The 27,603-nt window shown below is 46.1% G+C and overlaps 2 protein-coding genes across 2 annotated transcripts in view; one reads left to right on the forward strand and one right to left on the reverse strand.

Moving 5' to 3' along the window:
* The window catches only part of RTN4IP1 (reticulon 4 interacting protein 1), a 44,429-nt gene extending 21,974 nt beyond the window's left edge, over positions 1-22,455 (forward strand). Inside the window, exons 6-9 of the mRNA XM_067702448.1 lie at positions 5,071-5,207; positions 8,670-8,853; positions 13,157-13,249; positions 21,458-22,455. Of these exons, the coding sequence (XP_067558549.1) occupies positions 5,071-5,207; positions 8,670-8,853; positions 13,157-13,249; positions 21,458-21,565 (522 nt within the window). The 3' untranslated portion in view covers positions 21,566-22,455. The remainder of the gene's footprint in view (positions 1-5,070; positions 5,208-8,669; positions 8,854-13,156; positions 13,250-21,457) is intronic.
* A 541-nt stretch (positions 22,456-22,996) lies between these two features.
* CRYBG1 (crystallin beta-gamma domain containing 1) overlaps positions 22,997-27,603 on the reverse strand; it is a 61,075-nt gene continuing 56,468 nt past the window's right edge. Inside the window, exon 21 of the mRNA XM_067702444.1 lies at positions 22,997-24,890. Coding sequence (XP_067558545.1) covers positions 24,802-24,890 — 89 coding nt within the window. The 3' untranslated portion in view covers positions 22,997-24,801. The remainder of the gene's footprint in view (positions 24,891-27,603) is intronic.

Genomic DNA, 27,603 nt, shown 5'->3' on the forward strand with positions numbered 1-27,603 from the left:
AGACAGGAACGAAGATTGCTGTATGGATAATAGGAGTTTCTGAAGAAGAAAACCTAAACAAGGGGATAGAACAAATACTAAAATCAGTAATTCAAGAAACTTCCCTGCTTTCCTGAAGTTAAATGATTTGAAACTACGTATTAAATAACCAAAGCACTTATCTAAGAACATGGACCCAGAATGAACAATATCCAGGGGAACTCTAGTAAAATTACTGGCACTTAAAGAAAAAGCAGAAACAAACAAAAAAAACCTTGGGACACTTTTTTTTTCTTTTTCTTTTTTTGGCTGTGTTGGTTCTTCATTGCTGCGTGCGGGCTCTCTCTAGTTTCGGCGAGCTGGGGCTACTCTTTGTTGCATGGGCTTCTCATTGCGGTGGCTTCTCTTGTTGCAGAGCACGGGCTCTAGGGTGCGTGGGCTTCAGTAGTTGTGGTGTGTGGGCTCAGTAGTTGTGGCTCACGGGCTTAGTTGCTCTGTGGCCTGTGGGATCTTCGCAGACCAGGGCTCGAACCCGTGTCCCCTGCATTGGCAGGCGGATTCTTAACTGCTGCGCCACCAGGTTTTTTGCTTGTTGTTTGTTTGTTTTACACGGGGAGGAAAGTAGTTTTATTGAGTACACACTAGATGCTAGATACAATATCCTGGTTGCATTTAATTATTTTAATGTCTAATCCTCTGACAAAACTGTAAGGTGGGCATTACTATTCTTATTTCACAAATGAGAAAACCAAGGCTGACAGAGGATATAATGAAAGGGACTTGGAAAGAAAGATAATTAAAGTCAAACTTGGTCTTTATGATCTAGAATTGAGTCAAGTGGTTAAGTAGAGGAAGTTTCTCCATAGTACTGCCTTCACATTTCCCTTTTGGGACCGATTCTTTTTTTTAAAAAAAAAAAATAGTATAATTGCTTTACAATAGTGTGTTCGTTTCTGCTTTATACACCAGTTGTTTTTTTTTTTAAGAAAAAAATGTTACTTTTTAAATAAAAGAGCATGTGACATGTAAGTAAAATTCAATTATCAGCAGACTTTTTGACAGCAGTGCTTTAATGCTAGTGGAGGCAGCAGGGATGGAGTAACATATTTAAGACACTCGAGAAGGAATATGCTAAGCATTTTATATACAGCAAAACTGGGCTCCAAACGCTAAAGGGCACATATGAACTGTGAATAACATGCAAGAACTTGGGGAATATGTTCTTCTGATCCCTTTCTGAGAAATCTACTAGAAAATGAGCTTCTGAAAACTAAAATGGCCAGAGAGACATCGAACCAAGGACTGGTGGTAAATGTTAAATATAAAGTTATCTGTAGAACTAAAACTAAATGAGGGCTTAGAAAAAGAGAGTATAGTGTGTAACAGCCGTATGCTCTGACAAGGTAAACAGTACAGCTGTTTTTAAAAAGCGGAGGAACAGGGCTTCCCTGGTGGCACAGTGGTTGAGAGTCCGCCTGCCAATGCAGGGGACACGGGTTCGTGCCCCGGTCCGGGAAGATCCCACATGCCGCGGAGCGGCTGGGCCCGTGAGCCATGGCCGCTGGGCCTGTGCGTCCGGAGCCTGTGCTCCGCAATGGGAGAGGCCACAACAGTGAGAGGCCCGCGTACCGAAAAAAAAAAAAAAAAAACGGAGGAACAGAGAGCATATATTAAAATTATTTGAATCCTTTCATTAATCATATTGGTAGTGATATTAGTACTATTATTCAGAGACTGTTATGTTGTAATATACAGTGGAACAGTTGGGTATTTATGGCATATTTTAATTCTGTCATCCCCTTTGTCTTTGACAACCAGGGTTTTAGGAGTGGAGGAAAGGAGATACAGATGTAACAGAAAAGAGGTTAAGTAAAAGCTTGACAGTCTGGAATTTGAATTGGAAGTATCAATCTGAACTCAAGAGATATTTTGTATATGTACGTATGTAAAGCTGTCTCTTGAAATATCATTGCTTACACACAAAAAAATGCAGCGCCTTGGAGAAACGGCAGATTCCAGATCTAGGGCGCAAAATGTACGAGAATGAGCCTAGAATATATTAATAGCAAGGAAGTTAGTAAAGACTAGTTGAGCCATGTCAAAAAGACTCGGGAGCCAACTTGAAGAAACTCCCAAAGATCGTCAAAGAAGACAATTTGAGATTCAGTAATCATAATGATAATTACAGTGAATTGAAATCCTTCAACTATGTTTAAATCCATGAGTTCATGATGATATTTTTTAAAAAGTGGTCACTTTTGGAAGATGATAGGAAACCAATTTATTATTTTATAAACTGAAAAAAGGAAAAAATTATTGGCCTTTTCTATAGGAACTGTACACCTGAGTAAACTAATATATGAGGAGAGGTGTTTCTTTATAAAAGTATTCCAACTACTAAATGAAAAAAGGAGAGAGAATATCACCATTTTACAACCGCCAATAGACAGCCACTGAGATAATAAAAAGGGCAACAACCAGATATGCTATGCATCCTATAATTTTGCCAGACACTATTCATAGTCTTGCTAAATGGATTGAAACAGAAGAGACAGAGTAACAGGTAGAACTGTCCCAGGTGTGCAGTCAGAAATTCCAGAGTTTCCAGTGGAAAAAACTCTGCAGGTCACATGGCCTAGATTCTTTCACAGATAAATTTTAAGAAAGTGAAGGGGATAGGGACTTCCCTGGTGGTCCAGTGGCTAAGACTCCGCACTCCCAATGCAGGGGGCCCGGTTTGATCCCTGGTCAGGGAACTAGATCCCACATATTGCAACGAAGATCCTGAGTGCTGCAATTAAGACCCAGCACAGTCAAATAAATCGATAGGTAGGTAGGTAAGACTAAACTATGGTATCTAGGGAATGCATATATGGGTGATAAAACCTTTTTTTTTTTAATGCAAGGAGGTGATTACTATAAATATCAGGGTAACGGTGACTTGTGTGGGGACCGGGCACAGGGAAGAGCTTTTGGAGTGGCAGCCAGCTTGCTGTCTCTGTCTGAGTGGTATCTGCCTTACGGACGTCTCTTACACTTGTGTTTTCGTTTACATAAAATAGTAAAACAACTAAAGCTGTTTTAAAAGCTTTTAGTAGTGTGCAAAGATATTAGATCTAAGTGGGAGAGGAAAATCTAGAAATTTGGAAAAAAAATTCATTGAACTGTTTCAAGATACGACAGATTCCTCCTGAGGATTTAATACTGTTTAAGGAAAACACAAATGTAGGTGCCTAGAACACAATTTCCTTTTTCCTTGACAGTTTCTTTTTTTATACAGATACTGGATGGTTATCTTGGATTGTATTCTTCACATATTTGAATTTAGTTTGGGACTTGCTGTTGAAGGCAACATGTCATTATACTCAAGTGTCTCTGTTTGTGGCCCATAAACTTAAACTATCATATATCATGTCAGTCCCTAAATGTTTTAATTCCCCTCAGATTTCCAGGGCGTATTCCTTGGTCAGTATTTTTAAAAGTGAGAGGTAAGATTGTGAGTAGTTTTTCAATCCTTTATTGTTTTTTGTTTTTAACAGATCTCCAGCATCTGTGTGTACCACAGAATGGGGATTCAGTAGTGAACAGAACAAACACAGATCTCGTATATTCTAGTGAACCTCTGCAACTTATATTAGGGAAGTTCAGGAATTGGTATTGAGGACAGGAGTGAGAAAACAGCTGATTTGTTATGACCTATAACTGCCCATTTGAAAATTTCTCAGTGAACTTCAAGTAACTGTTCTCAAATTCTGCTGCTGATGGCCCCCTTTTAATTCTATCACATTGTCATTATAGAAAGGAACTGTAGTAATTTTGGAGCATGATGCTTTCTGGATACTTAATTCTGAATCCTTTTTTTTTAAGTCTAGTTATTTTAAAATATATTATTTTTAAAATATAAGGTATCTGCATTTTAAATCCTCCAAACCATTTATTTAGGTCTTTTTACTCCAAAGGAGAGGACCTGATGCATGTTTTAAAAGTAAAATGGGGCTTCCCTGGTGGCGCAGTGGTTGAGAGTCCGCCTGCTGATGCAGGGGACACGGGTTCGTGCCCCGGTCCGGGAAGTTCCCACATGCCGCAGAGCGGCTGGGCCCATGAGCCATGGCCGCTGAGCCTGCGCGTCCGGAGCCTGTGCTCCACAACGGGAGAGGCCACAACAGTGAGAGGCCCGCGTACCGCAAAAAAAAAAAAAAAAAAAAAAGTAAAATGGCCATGTTTTCTTCCCCTCTTTTTTTTTTTTTTTTTGGCTGTGGTGGGTCTTACTTGCAGAGCGCGGGCTTCTCTCTAGTTGTGGCGTGTGGGCCTCTCTCTAGTTGTGGCTTGTGGGCCTCTCTCTAGTTGTGGCTTGTGGGTTTTCTCTCTCTAGTTGTGGCGCGTGTGTTCCTCAGTTTGCGGCTCACGGGCTCTCTTGTTGAGGTGTACGAACTCAGCAGTTGTGCGCGGGCCTAGTTGCCCTGCGGCACATGGATTGCTAGTTCTCCAACCAGGGATCAAACCCGTGTCCCCTGCATTGCAAGATGGATTCTTTACCACTGGACCACCAGGGAAGTCCCTTCTTCCCCTCTTTTTAAGAGCACCTTTCATTTATTACCCAGTACCTGATTACCCAGTTGTCTGACTCAAGATTATACTAACACTTACTGGAGATGCAAATGAAGAGATGTTGCGTTTTTATGTTTTGGGCGCATTTTAAATATTCATCTTCTGAGGACATGATTTTTTTTCCCCCATTTTCCTTTGTCATCATTGAAAATGCTGAGCTTAAGGCCATCAACTCCTGTCTTTTCTGATGCTGGTGAGGCACTGAGCCCTTCTATAATTGGATTGGTTATAACTTCATGACAGCAAGGCGACTAACTGTCTCGTCCACGGAAAATGAGATCTATTTCTTGGATTTTTCTTAGTGAACAAAAGTTTAATCATTTTACTAGTCTCTGGCAGATAGCTTCCTGTAGCTCTTGTTAAGACAGAGCACTTAGAATTGTCTGGAGATTAACCTGATGTATGTATACATGGTGCCAACTATTTTTTATTTAATTCAGTTTTTCTACTCCCCTCCCCCCCTTTTTTTCCTTTTTTGGGCAGGTAATGAAAGCGTGGGATGCTCATGTGACAGCAGTCTGCTCTCAGGATGCCAGTGAACTTGTAAGGAAGCTCGGGGCAGATGATGTAATTGATTACAAATCCGGAAATATGGAAGAGCAGTTGAAATATTTAAAGCCGTATGTATTCAAACAATGTTCATATTGGGAAGGTGGGAACAAAGACAGCTGATAATGCAAGCCTGAGATGGTTGGGTGGCCTTACTGTCATGTTGGAGTCTTAGACAAGAATCTACGAAAACACTCCATGTCTCCAGAGGTTATTTAGGTTGGTTTCTGTTTTAACTCCAGATGTTAATACAGCATGATTGTGGAATGAAATTTGTACTGAGGAAGACATTTTTCCTACCTAGCCTTTTGCTAATTTTTTTTTTTTTTTTTTTGCGGCACGCGGGCCTCCCACTGCTGTGGCCTCCCCTGCCGTGGAGCACAGGCTCTGGACGCGCAGGCTCAGCGGCCATGGCTCACGGGCCCAGCCGCTCCACGGCATGTGGGATCTTCCCGGACCGGGACACGAACCCGCGTCCCCTGCATCGGCAGGCGGACTCCCAACCACTGCGCCACTAGGGAAGCCCCCTTTTGCTAATTTTTAAGTTAACTTCCTTTTATTGCTCGTGTGTAATAGGTCCGAAGGCAAAATTGGAAGTGTATTCCCTCCAGGGGCATTTGACGCCACAAGAAGAACATAGAGCAGTACGTGAAAGACATGATTAGTGTTTTGGCTTCATAATGAGGGTTTCAGAGAAGCAAAGGCAGTATAGATATCAGTAATGGGACTCCGTGGATGTTCTCGGTGCGTCTGAATGCCAGGCTGTGGTCTGACGGAGTGTACCAAGTGAGAGCGGATTCAGGAATTCTCTCAGGCCCTGTCCCTCCTGACTGTGGCTCGGGCAGGGACGGAGGTGCTTAGGAATCTGGTCTTCACCCAGCCCAGGCAAAGCTGCAGCGGAGAGCGTGCCTGAGGAGTATTTGGAAAGCTGTTTTACTGCTTCTATTTCAAGGATTTTTCCTTTTTTAAATTAGTTTTCAGAAGCTAATTATTCTTGCCCACTTTAAGTAGAAGTATATTTTCATGCGTTAAAAAAAAAAGGAGACAAAGGGAGCCCCTATCTGACACAGCCCAAACTCTCAGCCAGCACCCCAACTCCCAACAGTAGATATTTGGCTGTACAGCCAGGAGCAGCCGGCCACTCATCGTCCTGGAGCTCTTTATGGAATGTCCCTTCCTGCTCGGCAGTGTTCTAAGCACAGGCTAAGACACAGTGGCGAACAAGACACATTGCCCCCTTTCGTGGGCTTGTATTCTAGTGGTTAGTGCTCTCAAGAACACTGATGCAGCGAAAGGGGGAAAGAAAGGCTGTTTTAGAAGGAGGAGGCTGTTTGCGATGGTGTGGTTGAAGAATGCCTCTAAGTGAGGCATTTGGGCAGAGGCTTCGGGAGCAAGCCAGGAGGATAGGACTTCTTTTTGTTGGGGGCAGGGGTCTTGTTCCCTGCTGTGTCCCCCTCCACCCCAGGATGGTGTAGTGACCTACAGTCACTATTTGTTTAATGACTTGTCGAGGGAATCTAGGAGAGGAGCACTTGTTCCAGGTGGAGCTAACACCCAATGTAAAGCCCCTGTGGCAGGAACACGCTCTACGGCACATTTGAGGACTAATGCTGTCCCTTGAGGAGATCCCTGCCTGTGTGGCAGGACCGAGGCTTCCAGATAGTGGTAGTTTCGGTCAGTCATCCCTCGTCTGCTGCTTCTAGGAATAGCAGCAGAGACAGGCCAAGGCCCACCCTTTCCCCCCATCCACCTTGAGTTTTTTGCATGTCTGGAACCTTTTGCCAGAGAATAGAGACCCTGACGGGTGAAGGCGAGAGCGCACCCAGGCTAGCCTCCCACCCTGCACCTCACTCTCTTCCTCCGAGTCTCCGCCCGGCGGCCTTGCCCCTTCTGTTTGCTCTTGTCCAGTCAGGGGACCTCACCAGCTCACAAATGCAGGCTATTGTTTTTTTTAATGATCGCTTTAGTTAAAATTGATCTTTGTAACTTCTGCCTGGAGGTTGGCCTCTTAATCCACCTAGAATAAATGTGTTCCTCCTTCCAAACAGCAGCCTCTTGGATTTGAATCCTAGGATTTTACAGCAGGAAAGGGCTTTGAAATCCTTCAGTCCTTCTCTATGGCATTATAGTCGAGAAAATAAGGGGCAGAGGATTTAGGAGTTTTTTTCATGCTCAGGGTCATGCCACTTAATCATTGGTGGGAGAGCTGGGTCTAGAGCCTGGTCTCTGGACTTCTTTTTGCAGGCAGTGCCAGTTCTGTAATACCAGGCTGCCCTTAAGTTTTATCTAAATTAAGTGCCATTGTGTTTGTTTATCCAAAATTTGGGAATGAAATAGGAACTTAAAAGTAGAAACTTAAGCAGAAACGTAAACTCATGAAGAAGAATTTTTCTGTTCTTTTCTAATGAGAATAGCCATCTAGTAAGGTCATTCTCCTGCACTTCATATCTTTTAATTTTTATTTGCCCTTCTTTAGTCCCATGAAAGAACTCAAGAGCCACAAAGTTGGCCAAAGCTGGTTTTAGAAGCTTTGACGTTCATCCAGACGAACTTAGGAGGGAAAAGGGACTTACCAAAAAGGAGTTCCTCTGTTAATTTGCTTAATATGTAAGCATGCATCCTCTAAACAGATCTTTATTTTCTAAAGTATTTTAAAGCTTCATTGGGTTTTATCCCCTTTAAGTAGAATGTAGCGATTATAGCAGTTTTAGGTTAGATTTAAGGAGCTGAATATCTGTCAGTTCCTGTGCATTCCATCATGACTGCATTTTTTTGGCATGTTAGAGCAGAGCTGAAGACTGAGAGCAGGCTGTTGATTTCTCTTTTGCTTTGTGTTGATGTGCATGAAACCAAAAGAAGAAAATTCCATAAGGTGAAGAGGATGCTTCTACAAGCAGTTCTGATTGTGGAGGGAATGCAAGCAAATGACTTGTGTGGGTCAAAACCTAATACACTTTTCTCTCAGGTATTCATGTGAACGAAAGAGTACTTTGACCTCACATTGGATGGATAACTTTGCAGTTTTCTATAAAGCTTGAGTCAGGGTTTCTCAGCCTTGGCAACCTTAGTTTCTCAACTACTGACATTTTGGGCTGGATAATTTTTTGTTGTGAGGGGCTGTTCTGTGCGTTGTAGGATGTTTATCATCATCCCTGGCCTCTAGATGCCAGTACCCCCTTCCCACCGCCTCCCCCAATGGTCACAACTAAAAATGTCTCTAGACATTGCCTTATATGTCTCCTGGGGGCCAAAATCACCCTCGGTTGAAAACCACTTGTTTAAGTCATTCTTAAAGTATTTGAAAATAATATGATTTTATGATTTAAAAAAATGGCATTGACTTACGGTGGAGAAAACCCAGAGATCCAGTAAGTGGGTGTGCCCTTTCCTCCTTTGTCCGGGCATCCACCCCCTGCTGTCTGCGAGCTGTCACGGAAACAAACCCTGTAGCTAACCGGCGCTGGGAGTGAAGGCGGCTTGGAGCCCTGGATAAAGGCTGACCAGGATGTTTTGATTTGATTCTTTCTCTCCAGGTTTGATTTTATTCTCGACAGTGTTGGTGGATCCACCGAAACATGGGCTCTAAATTTTCTCAAGAAGTGGTCAGGAGCCACGTATGTGACTTTGGTGACTCCTTTCCTCCTGAACATGGACCGGTTGGGCATAGCGGATGGCATGTTGCAGACAGGCGTCACCGTGGGCTCTAAGACATTGAAGGTAGGGGGAGAGTCTTGGTTGGTGGGAGCAAGCAGGCGCCTGGGGCTTCTGGAATTTGGTTTCCTCCTAGCCAGCTTCTTTTCTCAAGGAGCCAGCACAGCACAGTGGCTGCAAGCCGGGCTCTGGAGTCACGTACTGACGGGGTACAAATTCTGGCCTCCACTTGGTAGTTGTGTAGCCCCGTGCAAGTTACTTAGCGTCACTAAGCCTCAACACCTTCACCTGAGAAATGAGGCTAATGGTGTATCTCCCTTACTGTATGTTGTAAGGATTAAATGAGATAATCCACCCATGTGAAGAACTTGGCACAATGCCTGGTACCCAAGACGTTCTTATTAAATGTTAGCCTTTATTTATTTTTAAAATTTATTTATTTATTTTTGGTGCGTTGGGTCTTTGCTGCGTGAGGGCTTTCTCTAGTTGCAGTAAGCAGGGGCTACTCTTCGTTGCGGCGTGTGGGCTTCTCATTGCAGTGGCTTCTCTTGTTGTGGAGCACGGGCTGTAGGTGTGCAGGCTTCAGTACTTGTGGCACACGGGCTCAGTAGTTGTGGCTCGTGGGCTCTAGAGCACAGACTCAGTAGTTGTGGCACATGGGCTTAGTTGCTCATGGCATGTGGGATCTTCCCGGACCAGGGCTCGAACCCATGTCCCCTGCATTGGCAGGCGGATTCTTAACCACTGTGCCACCAGGGAAGTCCCGTTAAATGTTAACCTTTATTATTAGCTATTATTACCGCTCCTGATTCCATCTGATACACCTTCCGCTTTTTTCTTGTCTGCACCTGATGGCTCTCTGTTTCACTGTCTTAATACATACAGTCTCTTGTATATGAAGGCAGAAGCTTCATTAAGACAGCATAGAGCTGGCTGTTTTCATGGTAGTAACACTGGGATATGCCAGTGACTCCCAGACTGGGGCTTTCGGACCTTTAGAGATCCATGGGAATTTTTTTGAATTTCAAAAGCCTGAAGGAAGGGGCTTCCCTGGTGGCACAGTGGTTAAGAATCCACCTGCCAATGCAGGGGACACGGGTTTGAGCCCTGGTCCGGGAAGATTCCACATGCCGTGAAGCAACTAAGCCTGTGCGCCACAACTACTGAGCCTGCGCTCTAGAGCCCGTGCTCCGCAACAAGAGATGCCACCGCAGTGAGAAGCCCGTGCACTGCAATGAAGAGTAGCTCCCGCTCACCGCAACTAGAGAAAGCCCACGTGCAACAACAAAGACCCAACTCAACCAAAAAATAAATAAATTAATTAATTAAAAAAAAAAGAAACTGAAGGAAATTGTATTCTTCCGTCAGTGAGCCTACAAAGACTAATGGAACCATCATGCTTCTTCTGGAATTGTATCAACTTGTCTTGACAGTACATGTCCCATGTGAATCAGAAACTCTAACTGTTGATGGCATTCTGGGGGTTTCAAAGATTTGATTAGTCAGACTGATTTTGTTAACAGGGCTGTAAGGAGCTATGTCACCCAACTGAACACATCCCGTGCATGGTGGGCCTTCAAGACTAGTGCAGGTCAGCCCTAGTACAGGACTGATAGCAGAGCTCCAGAGTCTGCTCTCTACCCGACATGACAGTGGTGACAGAGGCTTATAATTTCATGTTATGCACTGTTGGTAATTATAGCTTATTGGTTTAAAATCTGAATTAGTGTTGAAATGGAATAAGTGACAAGAAAATATACATTGTTCTTTTTTTTTAATTAGACAAAATACTTCAGGCTCAGGAAAAAGGCAGTAGAAGGTTCCTCAAGGGTGAAAAGGTTGTGAGTCACGTCGACCTAGCCAGCACTGCCATGTATTTGCAAGATGACTGGCTTGCTAATTCTCTTTAGCTTCTCCTTGGTTCTCGAAATTAATTTGGAACCTTTTGAGGGGTGAAGTTGAGGACTTTGGTCTCTTGAATGCTGTGTACTAAGTCCTTGGAGGTGGTGAAGGAGAGCTGTGACGGAGGAGACTGCTGCTCAGTCCTTAGGAGCTGGGTCTGGGTGATAGGAGTGAACAAACCGGGCGCTGTGCTCCGGGTTCTTTAGTTTCACTTGGTTCAGATGGCAGCCAGCAGCAGTGTCCACGGGGCGCTTTGTGGTGGAGGAAGGAATCTTAGCTGTCCTTGTCTCTTCTTTCTCTTTTCATGAAACTCGGGCTTCCCACCTGCTTTAAGATATAAGTTTAAGTTTTCCATAAAATTTCACAGTTTGAATTGCAGTGAGACCTCATACAAGTTAAGCTTCAGAGCTATCCTCCGAGAGTAAGACAGGCATAGCTCTCTTCGTTTCCCTTTCCCCCGTCTTGAAAGATGATAGTGGTAATCTCACGTGAAAACCTTTTAAGTAGTTTCTGATGTCTTTCTGAGAAGGTGCACAGTTAAAGCCTCATTGTAATGCCTGCCTGCTTTGGTTTACTCTCTCCTGTAATGGCCTGGAAAACCTGCACAGACCTCTTAGAGCAGAATATAAAAATTCTGCTGTTGCAGACCGAATGTTTCACTTTACGGGGCAGCCTGCTGTAAAGGAATTACAGATATGGCAGTTATGGCCACCGCTCTTCCTCTTTAAAACTCTAAACAGTGATCAGAAGGTTTTAATTATAGTCTGTAAAACCAGCCCTATGGAGAAGTACATGAACAGGTCTTCTGTGATTGCAATTAACTGGACCTGCTCTAAGCTTGGGACAGTCCCAGTGCCTCTGGTGTCTAGCCACCTAAGCCTTCAAATGTTTTTTTTGTTTGTTTTTAAGTTAGTTGTCTAGACCAATGCTTCCTGACCTCTTTCATGCTCTGACACGCAGAGAAAATGATAGTATTTGAACAGCATATCGAGACCACTCTGGGCCAAGAGCACACTGCCTGGAGGCTTGCGTTAGCCCGGGCTCTGCCCTGCTACTCCGAGGGCTTGTCATACCTATGCTAGGGTGAGCTTGGCTCTATTTACATCTGTGGTCCTGAGATAATGATCAATGGTGACCCCTTTAACTCTTACAAGTTGTTCCAGGTTAGACAATAAGGGTCACTCAGCCAAACCAGTAGGCTGTTCCTGGCGCTCTCATTGCGAAGCTCTGCCTCGACCACAGCTTGGGTTTGTCTCTCCGCAATCTTAAACTCTATTTGCATTGCCCCAGCCTTTCCTCAGTAAGCTTTACTTTCAGCACTAGGTAACTATTTATCAAATATTTTCGATGTGTCAGGCACCTTACATACATTCTCATTTAGTCCCTCCAGCCCCCCTGTCAGCTAGGTGGTGGTACCTCCATTCTGCAGGCCGGGAAGCAGGCTGAAAGTGGTGGCTTGCCCTAAATAACACAACTGTCAAGGCCTGAGGTAGAGTAGCAGGGGAGTTCCACTGCACCTGCCGGCTTCATGCCGTGATGGTCGCTGATCATCGTGCTGAGATTGTGCGGTGAGCTCAGTGGAGAAAGTCTGAGCTCGCCCAGCAGTTGGGGCAGGTGCAGGGAGGGAGGCGGCCGGGAGGTACTGGCCGGCCCCCCACCTGCCTCTGGGTCGCTCCCGTCTGATGAAGTTTAGTGGGGCGGGCCGTTGAGGTGTCACTGAGAACCTCGGCTCACTTGCTGTTTTGATAATGGCCTACCCTGCCTCCAACATAAAGAATAATAGTCGAAGTGGCTATGGCAGTAGAGTGGCCATGAGCCCTCTTGGTGTACGATTTCTGCCTGTCTCCACCAGGGGGCATTTTTGCCCCACAGTAGATTAGGCGGCTTGGGACTTGCTATAACTATAGGGGAAGATCCAGGCACGATGCATGAGGAACTTTATGCTTTGTCTTTAAAGCTGTCTTAATTCCTCTCAGAGCCAGGAAAAAATGTTTTGATTGGATTCTTGTTTAAGATCATATGTTGGTGCCGTACTGCCCTTAAAGCATTCTTGGATTAGGTGAAGGCTCTCTTCTGGTGCCTCAGGGCTTTATTCAAACCTTGGTAGGGAAGGTCTAGAGGTCTCAGCCCCTCATATGTTCTAGGGAAGAAATGAGTGTGTAAGGTTAGACTGTCATTTTAAGAAGGGCTTTCCTGTGCTTACTTGCTTGTCAGTCGCAACCTGGGGGAGAAGCCCGAGTTCACATGGGTATATCTCTGTTCCTTCACTTATTTATGAAACATTTATGGAGCATCCGCTGTCTGTCAGTCACTGTGCTGAGGTGCTTGGGTGTACAGCTCATTGTGGCAGCATGAAATGGGAAAGCAGTTTGTCTGTCTTAGTCATGCAGGCAATACTTTTCCCAAAATTTGCATTTTGTCAGATTTCATCCTTTCCTATATTTGACACGCTTTGTTTTCTTTTTAGCATTTCTGGCAAGGAGTCCATTATCGCTGGGCTTTTTTCATGGCCAGTGGTCCATATCTAGATGACATTGCAGAACTGGTGGATGCGGGAAAGGTAAGTGTATTGCCAGGGCGTCCCTTGTCACCTTGGTGACCTGCCCAGCAAGCCTAGTCAATGGGAACTCCGCAGAGGTAGGCTCGGCCAATGTCCACACTGCCTTACACGCCAAGTTTAAGTGCTGTGTTTTGGGTTCTGTCTCCATGGGAATCATAGCCATAGGCTGCTGCATTTGAGACAGAGCGTGCACCATCTAGTGCAGCCCCTTTGGTCTGCAGATGAGAGGAAGGCCCAGAGAGCTTATGTGATTTTCCCAAAGACGCTTGGTTACATGGTAGCAGAGCTGGGATCTACAGCTGGGCTGCTGCTATTTTGATAATGGTCCTGAAAAGAAGGCACCGTGAAGGCAACTGTTGCACAAAGGTGGGGACACACTTGTGAGTTTACAGTTGAATTGCTTCTTGAGCTTCTTTAGTCCGAGGGTGAGGCTGCTTTGGAGGCAAGCAGATTTCCAGATGAGCAAGGAGATCAAACACTGTGGAATCTAAACAGAACTGGACTAGAAGTTAGGTCCCTGGGTCTCCTGTTCCCAGGCCAGTGTAATAACGTCGGCAAATAAATGGTATGTCTGAGAGGGTCAGTGGGCAGGATGTGATTCAGGATTGATGGCGATTTTGGTAGAGACAGCTGGTTGGTGTTTCTGTCTATTCGAGTCTGTCCTGCAGCGGACTTGGTGGGGAGGGACTACTGCTTGGAGCCTGGTCAGCCCTTTCTGGGTGTCGAAAGGGCTCTTAGGGCTGATGGCAGTTGAAAGACTCCTTAGCTACCACCTGCCTATTTAACTTCTTACGTGGTTTTAACGGCTCAGACGTGCCACCTCTGGACGAATAACCCAGAAGGCAAACTCATATTCTGGTACTGATATTCGTGATTTTATTGAGAAATTACATGGAATTATAAATGAAGGGAGGGCTCCCCTGGTGGCGCATTGGTTAAGAACCCGCCTGCCAGTGCAGGGAACATGGGTTCGAGCCCTGGTCCGGGAAGATCCCACATGCCGCGGAGCAACTAAGTCCGTGCGCCACAACTACTGAGCCTGCGCTCTAGAGCCCGCGAGCCACAACTACTGAGCCCACGCGCCTAGAGCCTGTGCTCCACAACAAGAGAAGTCACCACAATGAGAAGCCCGCGCACCACAACAAAGAGTAGCCCCTGCTCATCGCAACTAGAGAAAGCCCGCGGGCAGCAATGAAGACCCAACTCAGCCAAAAGTAAAAAAATAAATAAAATAAATAATAATGATTATTTTTTCTCCAAATGATTGGAGAGGCTTATGTACCCTAGAGGGTTGCATGAAGTCATAGATAAAATGATTCTCATTTTATAGATGAGAAAACTAGCTCAAAGGGATAAGGGGACATGCTCAAATTTGTAGACGTGGGACCAGGACTCATACCTCTGACCCCAGTCCTGTGCTTTTCCCTCCCCACCATTAAGCTGCATTCTTCGTGCTTGAAGCTGATCTAGGACTTCAGCTTAAATTGACTTGTCATTTTACACTGGGCAGGGAAAGGGTCTGGAGCAAGTCTAGCATCACACCACATGATCCTTGCTAAGCCATACGGAAAGAGCCCCTTGAAATGGGTTTTCTTGTGTTGCACCTGCCCCTTGCTGGCCCATCTCATCTTTCCATTTTGGTTTGGGAAAGAAATGTTTTTAGGAACTACTGGCTGCTTTTTGTGCATTTAGTTTTTTTATTCTATTTCAGCCAAGGAACTTATGATAGAAAATGGCCCACTACTATTTCCCAAATATTTTGGTTCCAAGTTTGCTTGCCTCTTCTCAGACTTCTAAGTCTTGATGTGTACTGGGTAGACAGGAGCTCAGCCTTGTTGTGGCTGCAGTGTGCCTCTCTGTAGGGATCTCCCCATATCCCACAGGGATGCTTATTTTATTTCTAGGAGGAAGGAAATGAGCCATCGTCAGATAACACGGCCCGTAGTTCTGCACAGTGCTGAATGGGGATGCAGCCTCATCATTAGAGAGGTCCCCGTCCTCCAGAAGTCACCACACTTGTCCTGACGTCGGCTCCAGACTGTCCACATGCTTATCATTGCTCTTTTGTGTTCAAAATATTGTGGCGCTCTCTCTACCTAGAAATTACTATTTATGCAACAAAGAGAGGTGTTTGTGTACATGTCCCTATTGAATTTGGTAGATAACTGGTGGAATGGCTAAAAGAGGACATGGTAGAAATAATGATGCCCTTCAAGTGTCCTCCTCCAAGGGTGAGTGAGGAGATGTTCCTCTGGCCTTTGATTCTCTTCTCACCAGGGTTATTTGGGCTCAGGAGTCATTTCTGACAGTGAAGGGCTCTGGGACTATGGCGGTTGATATGTGACACCAGATCCACGAAGCGGCCAGCTGTGCTGTGCATTCTGCTTCTTTGTGGGTGTGAGAGGTTGTTGCCTGTCTACACTGGGAAGTTGGAAAGGATAACAGAACAGATCTGCTTACCCATTGTGTGGTTAGTAAAGACTGTAAAGTTGGACGAGGACACTGAAATCCTTCCAACCTTTGGCTGACTGCTTAATGAATCTAATTAGCAGGTATCCGATAGAGGGGCTGGAGTTGTTTTTTGACAGTGTGAGGCCATGAACCAGAAGAGGCTACTCTTAAAATACTTTAAGCTTTGGAATGAATAATACATTTGTAATATTCAAAATCCAAAAGGTAGGAAAAGTTATTTCATAGACTCGTCCTTTGACTCCTGTCCCTCAGTCATGGAGATTCTCCTTGTCAGGGCCCCAACATTATCAGTTTTTTGGGCATTCCAAAGACGTTTTGTGATTCAGTAGGGTGAAACAAAAAAATGATTTATAATTAGCACAGTGAGGTTAATGGGCTGCTACTGACACTGTGCCTTATGCCTGAAGTTTATTGGCATTTTCTCCTAAGCACAATAAACATTTCCTGTTTTTATACTATTTAGCAAACTGTTTTTGGTGGGGTGCCTACCACAATGCATGGGGCACACATATACAATGGAATATTACTCAGCCATAAAAAGAAATGAAATTGAGTTATTTGTAGTGAGGTGGATGGACCTAGAGTCTGTCATACAGAGTAGGAGAGAAAAACAAATACCATATGCTAATGCATATATGTGGAATCTAAAAAAAAAAAAAAGGTGCTGATGAACCTAGTTGCAGGGCAGGAATAAAGAGGTAGACATAGAGAATGGACTTGATGACATGGGGTGGGAGGGCGAAGCTGGGGTGAAGTGAGAGTAGCATGGACATATATACACTACCGGATGTAAAATAGCTGGCTGGTGGGAAGCAGCAGCACAGCACAGGGAGATCAGCTTGGTGCTTTGTGATGACCTAGACGGGTGGGATAGGGAGGGTGGGAGGGAGGCTCAAGAGGGAGGGGATAAGGGGACATGTGTATGCATATGGCTGATTCGCTTTGTTGTGCAACAGAAACTAACACAGTACTGTGAAGCGATTATACTCCAATAAAGTTCTATTTAAAAAAAACACTTAAAAAAAAAAAGACATGAAAGAAACTTGCAATACTGGTTGCTGCACCTGAGGAGGAGAACTAGATGGCTGAGGATCAAGTATGGGAGGGAGATGTTCCTTCATACCCTTTCATCTTGTTGAGCGTGTGTACGCACTTGCGGTTCGTGTACTTATTAAGGCCATTGGAGTCCACAGGCCCATTCAAGATCCTAGGTGACCAGCCAAGCTTCTTGGTTGAGCGATGTTGTATCTCGGTTTGTTTATTGTAGCCAGCATCAAAATAGTTCCTGTGGAACTTATTTGAATTTAATTCAAAACAGTTACTGAGGGCTAGTGGGCACTTTGCTTCGCCCAGTAGTGCGTGGAGAGATGCGTTGGTCACGCTGAATTACATCCTGAGCAGTGCTGTCCACTAGAACTTTCTGCAGTGATGGAAATGTTCTCTGTCTGCATTGTCTAGTGTGGTAGCCACTAGCCGTATGTGGCTGTTGACCACTTGAAATGTGGCTAGTGCAACTGAGGGACTCAATTTTTCATTTTATTTACTTCTGATTAATTTAATTTAAGTAGCCCCATGTGGCTGGAGGTTAACCATTTTGGACAGTGCAGCTTTAGAGACAGTGTAATAAGTTCTGAGGCAAATGATTTCCCAGACCCGCTTTGGGATGGCCAGGCCCTAGTTTTGCAATGAACTGTATTCCAAAACTTTGAACTCCTTATTTGCAGCTGGATTTTTTCTCCCATGGAAAAAATGTAACGGCTAGGGACTGAATCCCTGGGACCACTACGAGAGTGTTATCTTGCCAGATGTGGTAGGTACCTCACAGCCTTGATGCTACTGAAGTTTTCAGATGCCACTGAAAATTTCTATGGGTAAACATAGGCCGAGTTTCTCCCCTCCCCTTCTGGCTAGAAGGAGTGCCTGTTTTTAGGGGGGCCTAGGGACAAGTCCTGGGATGCACATTTATTGCCTTGGAGAGTATCCTCCCCCAGCTCCATCTCACCTCCTACCTTCCAGCCTTGAGTTTTCCATCTGGGGCCAGGAAGTTCAGAAATAGCAAGTCTGAGCAAAGCCCACCTTTTCCTTCTTCATATCTGTTCAGTTTAAGCCCCCTTCTTCCCCTTTATCCCGCCCCAGGAAATACTGATCCTGTGTCAGAGCTCAGGGCCACGCCTATCCGAGAGGGTGCTGGCACTGTGTCCTGCTGCCCTGCGCCGGGGCCCATCCACAGGCATGAGGACAGGGATTGCCAGGGGCCTTTAGGTCTCCCAGGATCTCTGTCATCGGCCTCTGTCTCCTCGCACTCCCCCCGCTCTGAGATCAGTTTCTGTGCCCCGTGGAGGCTGCGGCCGAGGGTCTGGGGAAGAGGTGACAGACTTGGGCTTACCTCCCCCATGCCAGGCAGTGATGACATCGGGTGTCTGGGACCCTAAGTCTGCTCCTCTGCTAAGAGCTCTGACCTTGCACTTAGCGTGTAAACACCTGCGCTTCAGTTTCCTAATCTATCCAACAGGCTGGCTCAGAGGCTCCCCTGCTTTAAACTCTACTGTTCTGTGATTTGCGCAGAGTGGGGATGGAGGGAGAGCCTCTCTGCAGGCCACCGTGCCTGCCTGGGTGCCATCCTCTCTCCACCAGCTCTCCGAAGCTCCTGTGCTGAGAGGGTTTCTGCCTGAGAAGCAGGGAGGCTTGCCCTTCTGAGGCCACACCAGGGAGGTTGAGGTTCCCATGGTCCCTGTTTTCACAGGAGGGATGTCAGGTAGCAGGTGCCAAACCCCGGGGCCTGGTTTTGTGCAGCCTTTGTTTAGGAAGGGAAAGGACAATCAGAGAGCCTGAATTTGGGTCTGAGGCTGGGATGAACGCTGCAGCCGTGGACTCCCGGTCAGCTGTGCGCCCCGCGCGTCCGTGTCGCCCTCGAGTGTGGTATCAAGCCCGCCGCTTTATACCAGGTCTCCCTGAGCCGGCCAGACTACAGCAGTGTCATCACATAAATGTCCCCACCTCACCGTGAGTAACCTTTCTTTCCCCTCTCTGGATTTTTGCTCTGATCCCTTTGTCCATAGCAAACAAGCATTCCAGGTCTGACGTGAGGCTGTGTGTAGACACTGCCTCATTATCCCGTTAATCTCTGTTTGCTGTCATATATTCAGCCAACAGTGGCTTTTGCCTGCCTGTTAATTGAAAGCCTCTTTTTCATTGTCACTTACGGGAAGAACTGAATGCCCGTTATGCTACAGTCAGCCCTGTGGGATTATCCGCCACAATAGGCCTGACCAGCCAGATTAAAGTGTGCCGTCGCTGTGGGCTGCCTGGGTCATCAGTTCAGGGTCTGTCTCTCCGGTCAGGTTCTAGAGTGGGCGGAGCTAGGTGGGCGGGCCGCTCATCCTGGGTGGAGCAGGTGGATTCCCGTTCCCTTGTGACCTCTCGTAATGCCGCTGCCGGTGGTGTCCGGTGCTCACTGACAACGGATGGGTGTTCCTGCCTCCTTTCTTTTCTCGATGTCTCTCTCTGGTGCTTGCTTTGTGTGCCTGCTCTGCGTCAGTGCCTGAAACTTAGAGGGCAGACAGTCTCTGTGGAGTGGGTGAATGTGCAGGACACAAGTCAGGAACCCTAAGCTAAGGCAAAAGCCTGCAGTGATTCCCTCCCTGATGTGCAGAAAACTCACCTCACCCCTAGAGATTCTGATTTAGTTGTTCTAACTGGAGACCAAGGACTCTGCATTTTAAACATGCATTCAGGTGATTCCTTTTCAAGTAATCAGCATCCAGAAAGCAGTGTTCTAGCAGCTTGAAGGAGAGGGACAGGTTCGGGAGGTTTTGGGTGGGACATGCAGGGAACAACTTGGGTGCATTCCACTCCTTTACCAGACAAGGCAAGCTGATTTCCTCTAACAAGCCAGCTCAGATCTGTTCTGTTCACAGTGGCCACCATGCTGGGGGAGGTTGAGGTCACCCTCAGCTTGCTGGAGAGTGCCACGATTATTCGTCAGTGATGTCGTCCACAGGTGCAGGTGGGAGTGGTGGCCTATGGACCACGCAACTGCTATCCTGGTGGCCTGGAGACTGGATCCTCAGGTGGCACAGTCTGTTAGCATGAGGCAGGCCAGCCAAGATGCAGGCTGTGATGAATCGTCATAATCCTTGGCTACCTTTCCCTCCCCTTAAGATTTCAGGAGTAGATGTAGGAAGAAGCTGCTGATATATGAAAGGCTTAGTGCGCAGTGGAGAGAGCACAGACTCTGGCACCAGCTTGAATCCTGCTCTACCGCTTAGCAGTTATGGAACGTTGGGCAACTTACTTAACTCTGCGCCTTAATTTATTCATCTGTAAAAGGGGAATAATAGTACCTACCTCATAAGGTGGTTGTAGGGGTTAAATGAAGTAAAAGATACAGAGCACTTAGAAGAGTGCCTGGCACACAGTGAGCACAGTATGTACTGTGACTTTTATGAGCTCATCGTGGTTTGTGGGTACAAAAGAATTTTCACCTCTGGAGAAGGGAACTTTTGGAGTCCGAGATGCTCTCTGGTGGCAGGGCTGTGAAATTCACACAAGAGCAAGGTCCGTCGGGTGCATGCGAACACAAAAGCACGTAGTTCTTCCTCTTGTAAAGGGAGAGGGTTGCGAGACGTAGGCTTATGCCTTCTGACAACTTACACCTGCCTGTGGAAAGAGCCAGTGGATAGTTATTGATTTTTGCTTGAAGTTTTGAAAAGGATGAGTTCCGTTGGATTCGTGCATAGGGGGAGGGCGCTAACTGGTCCTAGTTTCAAAGGAGGTTGCTGGCAGTACTAACGCTACAGTAAAAAGAACCGGCAGCACTCAAGCCTTTATGCGCTGGCTGAGCTGGCGTTCCTGTAAGTTCCACCCAGCTGCTGTGTGGCTTAGCAAAGCCCCTAGGGCAGCTGCAGCCAGGGAAGGGCCACAGAGCCCACGCAAGACTCTCGCTTCCCAGTTATCTTACTGGTTTTCACCTAAGTGACACTTATTAAGCTCCTGCTGTGTGCCTAGCATTGTGCTGGGTGTTGGGGGGCGGATACAAGAGGTGACTAGCCCACAGGTGCGCTAAGCTTTGACTGAGTAGACGGGCCAGACATTCAACAAATGGAAACAATCTGTCCCTCTTCTGTGCACTGCCTGTGAGGGGCCACGGGGACACACGCAGCGAGAACCCTGGGACGCCTTCTTTGGCGTTTACCACGCAGGACGGCGTGGCTGAGACGGGCACTGGGCTGTAGCGGGCCGTCTGTGAGGAGGGCCACACAGGCTCTGCGGTGGTTCAAGGAGAGGACGCACCGCAGGCTCGGGTTGGGGCCGGGCCGGGCGCCCGGCAGACGTCGCAGAGGGGCACACACCTCACGCTCAGACAATGGCAGCTAGGCCATTTTGGGAACGCGGGGTCCACGGAGGGTGGAGGTTGGAACGGTAGTGGCCTCGGGATGCTGGCCTCGGGCGCCGTGGAAGGGCCCTGAGCAGGGGAGCGAGGCGCCCGGCGTGGAGCTGGAGGAGGGTTACTGGTCAGGCTGAGCTCCCTTACACCGGAGACGCGAAGAGGCAGGAGAAGCCGGGGGGGGGCAGCCGTCTTGCCGGCCCGCCTTGAGTTCCTGACCCGGGGGCACCACGCAGACTGGAGAGAGGCCCGCCCGGGCTGGGCACGCGACGCAACCAACCACCGACGTCACCCGACTTGACCCACGCGGCTCTTCTCACCTGCTCGTCAACCTTTCTTGTGTTTTACAGATTCAGCCAGTTATTGAGAAAACCTTTCCGTTTTCTAAAGTTCCAGAAGCCTTCCTGAAGGTAGAAAGAGGACACGCGCGAGGAAAGACCGTCGTCAGTGTCGTTTAAATAAACACTCAGTTTGGTGCCTGTGGGCTCTTATTTGGTGAGTTCCTGTAGGCCCCGACTCTTTTCCAGTCGTCCCTTTCCAGCTTAGACTAGAAGTTCCATGAAATAAATTTAGCACACACACGTTTCTGCCAGTCATTTCCTGTCTGCTGAGCTGAGCAGAGACTGATTTTATAGCCACAGCCCCACCCTCTGTCATCGCCTTGCTCTGCCCAGAGCGTTCTCGCGTCACCTGCCCCAACGCGGCCGCGCACTGTCTGCCGAGCTCCCCCATGCCAAGCGCAGGGGATACACACGTAAGCAGGGACAAGATATGAACATCTCTGCACTTGGACTTGTCTGTAAAGTTGCTGAATATTGCCTATTGTTTTTTCAAGCTGTTCTTTCACAGCAGATTTGCAAATTGTGGCGGCATCTTCTGTTCTAGTAGCTCAAACTCTGTTTTATCATCTTAATAATTGTGAGAGATTAGAACTTTCAGCATGTGGAGGGATGGCAGCATGAAGAGCTTACTTAAAGCTAATTCCTTCTTAGGGTCATAGTGAGCACTTTTCCCACTGGCCAAAGTTTCCTTTGATTTTTATTCCATCTGCTCCAGTGTGCGGTCATAACAGCCCTGAGTTCTGAATCTCTTAGGGTCATATGTAAAAATCTCGCCAGCGATTTGGTTGTTTACGCTTTTAGAAAATGAAATGTGATGTAAAGTTTGTAACTTTTTAAAACACTTACTTTTTTGCATAAGGCTAGTCCTCTTTCGGCAACTGAAACGTGCTTCTCTGGGGACTTTTCCGTGGAAATTACCACCATTCCATTGGGGACCAGAGTTCTCCAGTTTGACCTGAAATGCTTGCATTTAGGTATCTCGCCAATAAACCCGTTGCGGCTTTTGAGTCTCTATAGTCTGTGCCCTCTGATCATTGACGGTAAGTGTCCAGTTCCTGCCACGATCCCCTCATTACTGCAGCTCAGCTGCTATCATTTGGCTTCTGACGTAGACCTGTCTGAGTAGCCTTCTACTTGGTTTCTTCCTGATAGACACTCATTTGTAGTGTTGCATGAGGGTTTTTCTGTAGAATTGCTGTTCTCACCAGTACAAATTTACCTCAAAAGCAAGATGTTTTTCCAGGTGTGAATAAGCCACTTTTGACTTCTCTGAATTCAACCTCAGCTCTTTCTCTTTGAGGCCTCCCAGTGGTAGTGAGGGGCATCTCTCGAGGGACGACCTCACTTACCCTCATGTCCACTCAGAAAAGTGGAGTGTGCCCCTTCACCACTGAGTCTGGAAAGAGGGTAGTCAAAAATCTCCCCCTGCTGTTATTCTAGCAGCTCTGAAACCCACCTTGTCCAGATCAGACATTTGTTTCTAATCTGCCTGCTGACCCTCTTTGAAGTGTTACGAGGGCTAGAATGGACTCTCTCAGATTTCATCAATACGGTTAACCAGAAACAAGTTTATTCAAGAGATGAATTCAACACAGACTAGACAGTCTTACCCCACCTTACTGCAGTGAGACACACAAAGGCCTAAGGCCAGAGCTGTGCACCCAAGAACAAGACCGTGGCGGCTGCTGCCGGACGTGTGCGAGCATCTTAAAGCTGAAGGTAAACTACTCTGATGGCCGCCACTGCCCACCACAGGCTCCAGAGGATCAACATTTTACAACTGGAAACATATGGAGTAGCTGAAAAGGAAACAAGATTTGTTCTTCCAAGCACCAGTGTTCAGTGACGAGGACAACGACATGAGGACAAAAAGAGGAAGCGTGTATTCAAGGAATGTTTAGCAGTTTTGTTCAAACTATGACCAGCACTGAGGCCAGGGAGCGTACAATCAGCAGCTAAATATTTTCAATTCCCACTGAAATACTTGCTGCGTCTTAGGGTTCTCAGATCTGAGATCTGGCCAACTAGGATTGCTTCGGTCTCCTTTCTTTCGCTTTCTGGAGAGAATTGCTGGTCATCCTCTTGAGCCCCCCACACCTCTCGTTTCTGCTCCCAGAAGTACATGACCTGAGGCTGTCCCCCAGCAGTCACAGCAGGTGCGGGGCTGTGGAGCCTCACAGGGAAGGCAGCCCCGTGCCAGTGCAGCCGGACAGGGGGGCAGGAAATTGGGCTAAAAGACCTGAGTTTAGCAAAGGCCTGCGTAACGCTGCTTCAGAACTACCTGTAGATGAGGATGGGCTCATAAATTAGGTCATGGTAATACTGTTTCAGTAGCATCTGCAAGAAAAGCACTAAACAACACTCACATGTGACATTCTAGAGTGGGTTAAAATAATCCAGATCCTGCTAATAAATGTTAGCAGACATGGACATGCTATCTTTGTAAATTTACTAATTTTTTTAAAATATATTTTTGGCTGTGTTGGGTCTTTGCTGCTGTGCATAGGCTTTCTCTAGTTGCGGTGAGCAGGGGCTACTCTTCGTTGCGGTGTGTGGGCTTCTCATTGCAGTGGCTTCTCTTGTTGCGGAGCACGGGCTCTAGGTGCACGGGCTTCAGGAGCTGTGTCATGCAGGCTCAGTAGTTGTACCTCACGGGCTCAGCCACTCTGCATCACGTGGGATCTTCCTGGACCAGGGCTCGAACCCGTGTCCCCTGCGTTGGCAGGCAGATTCTTAACCACTGTGCCCCCAGGGAAGTCCCCTAATTTTTAATATGAACAGAAACATTTTGTTTATACTTAGTTGCTTAAGGTAGGTCTGACTAGATAAGGCTTTCCCCACTTTGCTGTACGGCGTAATTACTAAGTCCAGAAATCAGAAGATCAAGGACCAAAATTACAGGCCTAATAAATTATTTCTTCTCAGATGCTGAACAGTCTCCTACCATACAAACTTGAGCTTCTGTCCTTCCCTTTAAAGTGTACAGGACTTGTAGGTCTGCAAGGTCGGTAAGTTTGTTCTTGTTCTCTATCTTTGGATATAATTTAAACTGTACATAGTCTTGCTGCTAAGACAACCTGTTTAAGCAGCTACTGAAAAGAAATGAAAGGGATGACACAAGAGGAGGATAAATGACTGGTTTAAAACGATTACAGTCTTTTGAGAAGATGAGTGGTTGTCCTGGTCACGGAGGTGTGATTCAAGAGAGAATTTAGAGCTGTTGAAGGAGCAGGTCCACTTTCTTCTTGGTGCTTCTGTCTGCAGCCCTTGTTTTTTCTTTTTTTGTTTGTTTGTTTAAATAAGGTAGCTGAAAGACCTCCAGAAATATTCCTCCTGCATTCTTTAATTCAGGTCTATAGGACCATGGCTTCCCACACTTGTGTTGACTTCTCTTTGCTGACACTGTTGAGGATAAGGTGATTTTGATCATACTGTGTACCCCCTGAAAGACAGAAGAGGAAAACGATAGAAGGAAACATGCCCACATGAAGAGGCTGTAGCAGACACAGTTTATCACAACACCAATGTAACAAGAGCAAGCAAAGTGTAAAACTATGTGCCTCGAGGAGACAAAGCAGGGAGGAAAGCCCAGAAACGCACGGAGGGCTGAGAGGCTCCAGCCTCTGGGGGGCGATGTGTTAAAGCCCCATCATATGGCACCGGCGGGGGGCGGGGGCAGAATCTAGAAATGGGAAAAGGAGTAAAGAGATTGTGACAAATATTCAGTGTGGGATTGTGGATTTGAGATACCAGCAAAATAAGCAGGCAGGCCTGAGTAGAATAGTCATCGGAACAAATTTTGCATGAACAATGAAAAATAGTTGTATTAGGTCAAAGGGGAGGTCTGAGTGACACCCAGAAGTATAGGCAGGGCAGCACTCCCACTTCTGGGAACCCACAGGCTGTGGTGTATAAAAATTCATAGCATTTAACATGCTGCGTTCCATCAGACTGTAAAGCTAGTATGGTTTCCCTTTCACCAGAATATTTTTTTCCAAGGGTGCCTACTAGATATTTCAGATTCTTTAGCCTCATGGCCTCTTCTTTCAATGGAGAAGTATCATTAACAAAAGAAAGGGCCATGTGATTTTTTTTTCCAGTGTGGAGTAAACAGATACCTTATCCTTTTCAGCATAAGCCTCTGTACCAACGTCATAGCACCAAGGACTCCATCAAAATTAAAATCTGTTCAACTCGCTGGGGTAAGTGCGACTGGTATTGAAATCATACTGCAGCCTCAGGCCAAGAGGAATTAAATGTTCGTATTCTCTTTTAAAGCATTTACAAAACATCCAAAAGGTCTGAAAACTTACACAATAGATTTTGATAGGGAAATCATCTCTTATGCATGCCCCTCTTCTAAGAAATTGGTTAATCATCATGATAACTAAGAGCCTCTGCACAGCTAGGTATAGAATACGAAGGCAAGGTGCCCTGGGCATTTTATGCTTAAGTCTGGAAAAAAAAGTCACCACTACCACAAACCCCACCATCTCCACTGAGACACAACACACTCCACTCCACTGAGATTTCAGCAAATATTATCTTCAGGTCACAATGTCTTTTTTCATTCTTCAAGATTATAGTATCTTAAACATACCTTCTGTGTATATTACATCATAATTCTAATTAGAGTCATGATGACTAGAAAGTTCTTGAGAAATAATCTGATTCATTCTTTGCCTTTGGGGAGGATTAAAATCCTCACAGACTTTTTTAAAGTGAGTGTGAACTAGCTTATACTGTTGTTATAATGTCTTTGGTCTGGAATAATACACGGATGTCTACCAAAACACCAGGAGATAAAAGAAATAAACCTTATGGTAATATTAGTAGGTAACAAATGGTCAACAGTTGTAGCCAGTGAAAGTCACAGTCTCCTATTGAGGGATGTATTTCTATCCCCCTTGCACAGTATGTGGGATGTGTGGCCCTACTCTCTCTTGTCCACAAGATGGCATCATTCTCCCACATTCTGAGACATTTAAACTAGTTTAACAAGTGATTACTGTAGCTACCATACTCGATATACTGAGAGTTCACAAACATACAGAACAGTAGCCTTATTCCAAAGGCACTGGACTAATTTATATTGAATTTTAGGAAGTGATCTTGGAGCTTTCAAGCGAAGCCCTAAGGAGGAGGCTCCTGAAGTCCCACAGTCCTTTTCAGAGTCGAAGACTAGAAAGCCAGGAATCCTTACTCCTGGTCAACTGCCAGGGTAGCAAGTGGGGGAAAATCCCATATCCTTGGAGCTTCCAGAATGTAAGCGCTCTGAAGCCAAGGTACTGTCTTTTTTTTTTTCCTTTCAGTTTGATACCCCCAGTGTGTGGCACAGAGCCTGTCACATATTGGGTACCCAATAAATACATGTTGAAAGAATAAAAGGAATGCTCTAAGAGACTAGCTCGTAAAGATTACAGTGACCTTAACCCTGGACATAGGAAGCTGATCACATCTGTAAGAAACATGAGTCCGTATTTTCCCCAAAATCCATGTTTCCAATTCAGTCTAGTCACACTCCTTTGGCTTCTCTGGAGGTTTTCAAACTCTGTCTTGTATAGACTGAGGAGCTCCAGTTTAACAAGTTGTTCAAAGTAAGAATAAAATGATAGTGACTCTTAACAGTTTGAACCTCCGGTGGATCATCTGTACAATGGGTATCTTACTTGTGTACATATGGACAGATCTGTTGTGCCAGCCTACAATGCATTTGTCTCCTGCTTGTACTTTATACACTGTACGACTTTGGGCCCCATCCAGCCTGGAGTTAGATATTGCTTAGTGGTGCTCCCTAAATGTAGTGCCCTGCCTTTGCCTCACTAAACTTAGTTTGCCTCTGAGCACTTTTCTGTTCCTCAGATTCTCTGTAAATTCGAATCCCATTGTTAGGTGGCTTGGCCACTCTCCCCACCTGCAGATCAGAAGTGACGGCCACTTTTATCCAGGGGCAGTCACCAAAGCCCCTGATGGAAATGTTCAGGCTTATTCTCCATCTTCCACAAAATTTAGTTTAAAACCAGCTGTTTCTTTACCACTCTGTCTTAATTTTTAATGACAGCTTTGGCCTAGAACCCTGACTCAGGTAAAACTGAGCCAACTTTCTAGCCATGATTTAAAGTGGTGTGTGGTATAGTATGGTTCCACTAAATTGA

This window comes from Pseudorca crassidens, chromosome 13 (assembly GCF_039906515.1).
Source record: "Pseudorca crassidens isolate mPseCra1 chromosome 13, mPseCra1.hap1, whole genome shotgun sequence".
Taxonomy (NCBI): domain Eukaryota; kingdom Metazoa; phylum Chordata; class Mammalia; order Artiodactyla; family Delphinidae; genus Pseudorca; species Pseudorca crassidens.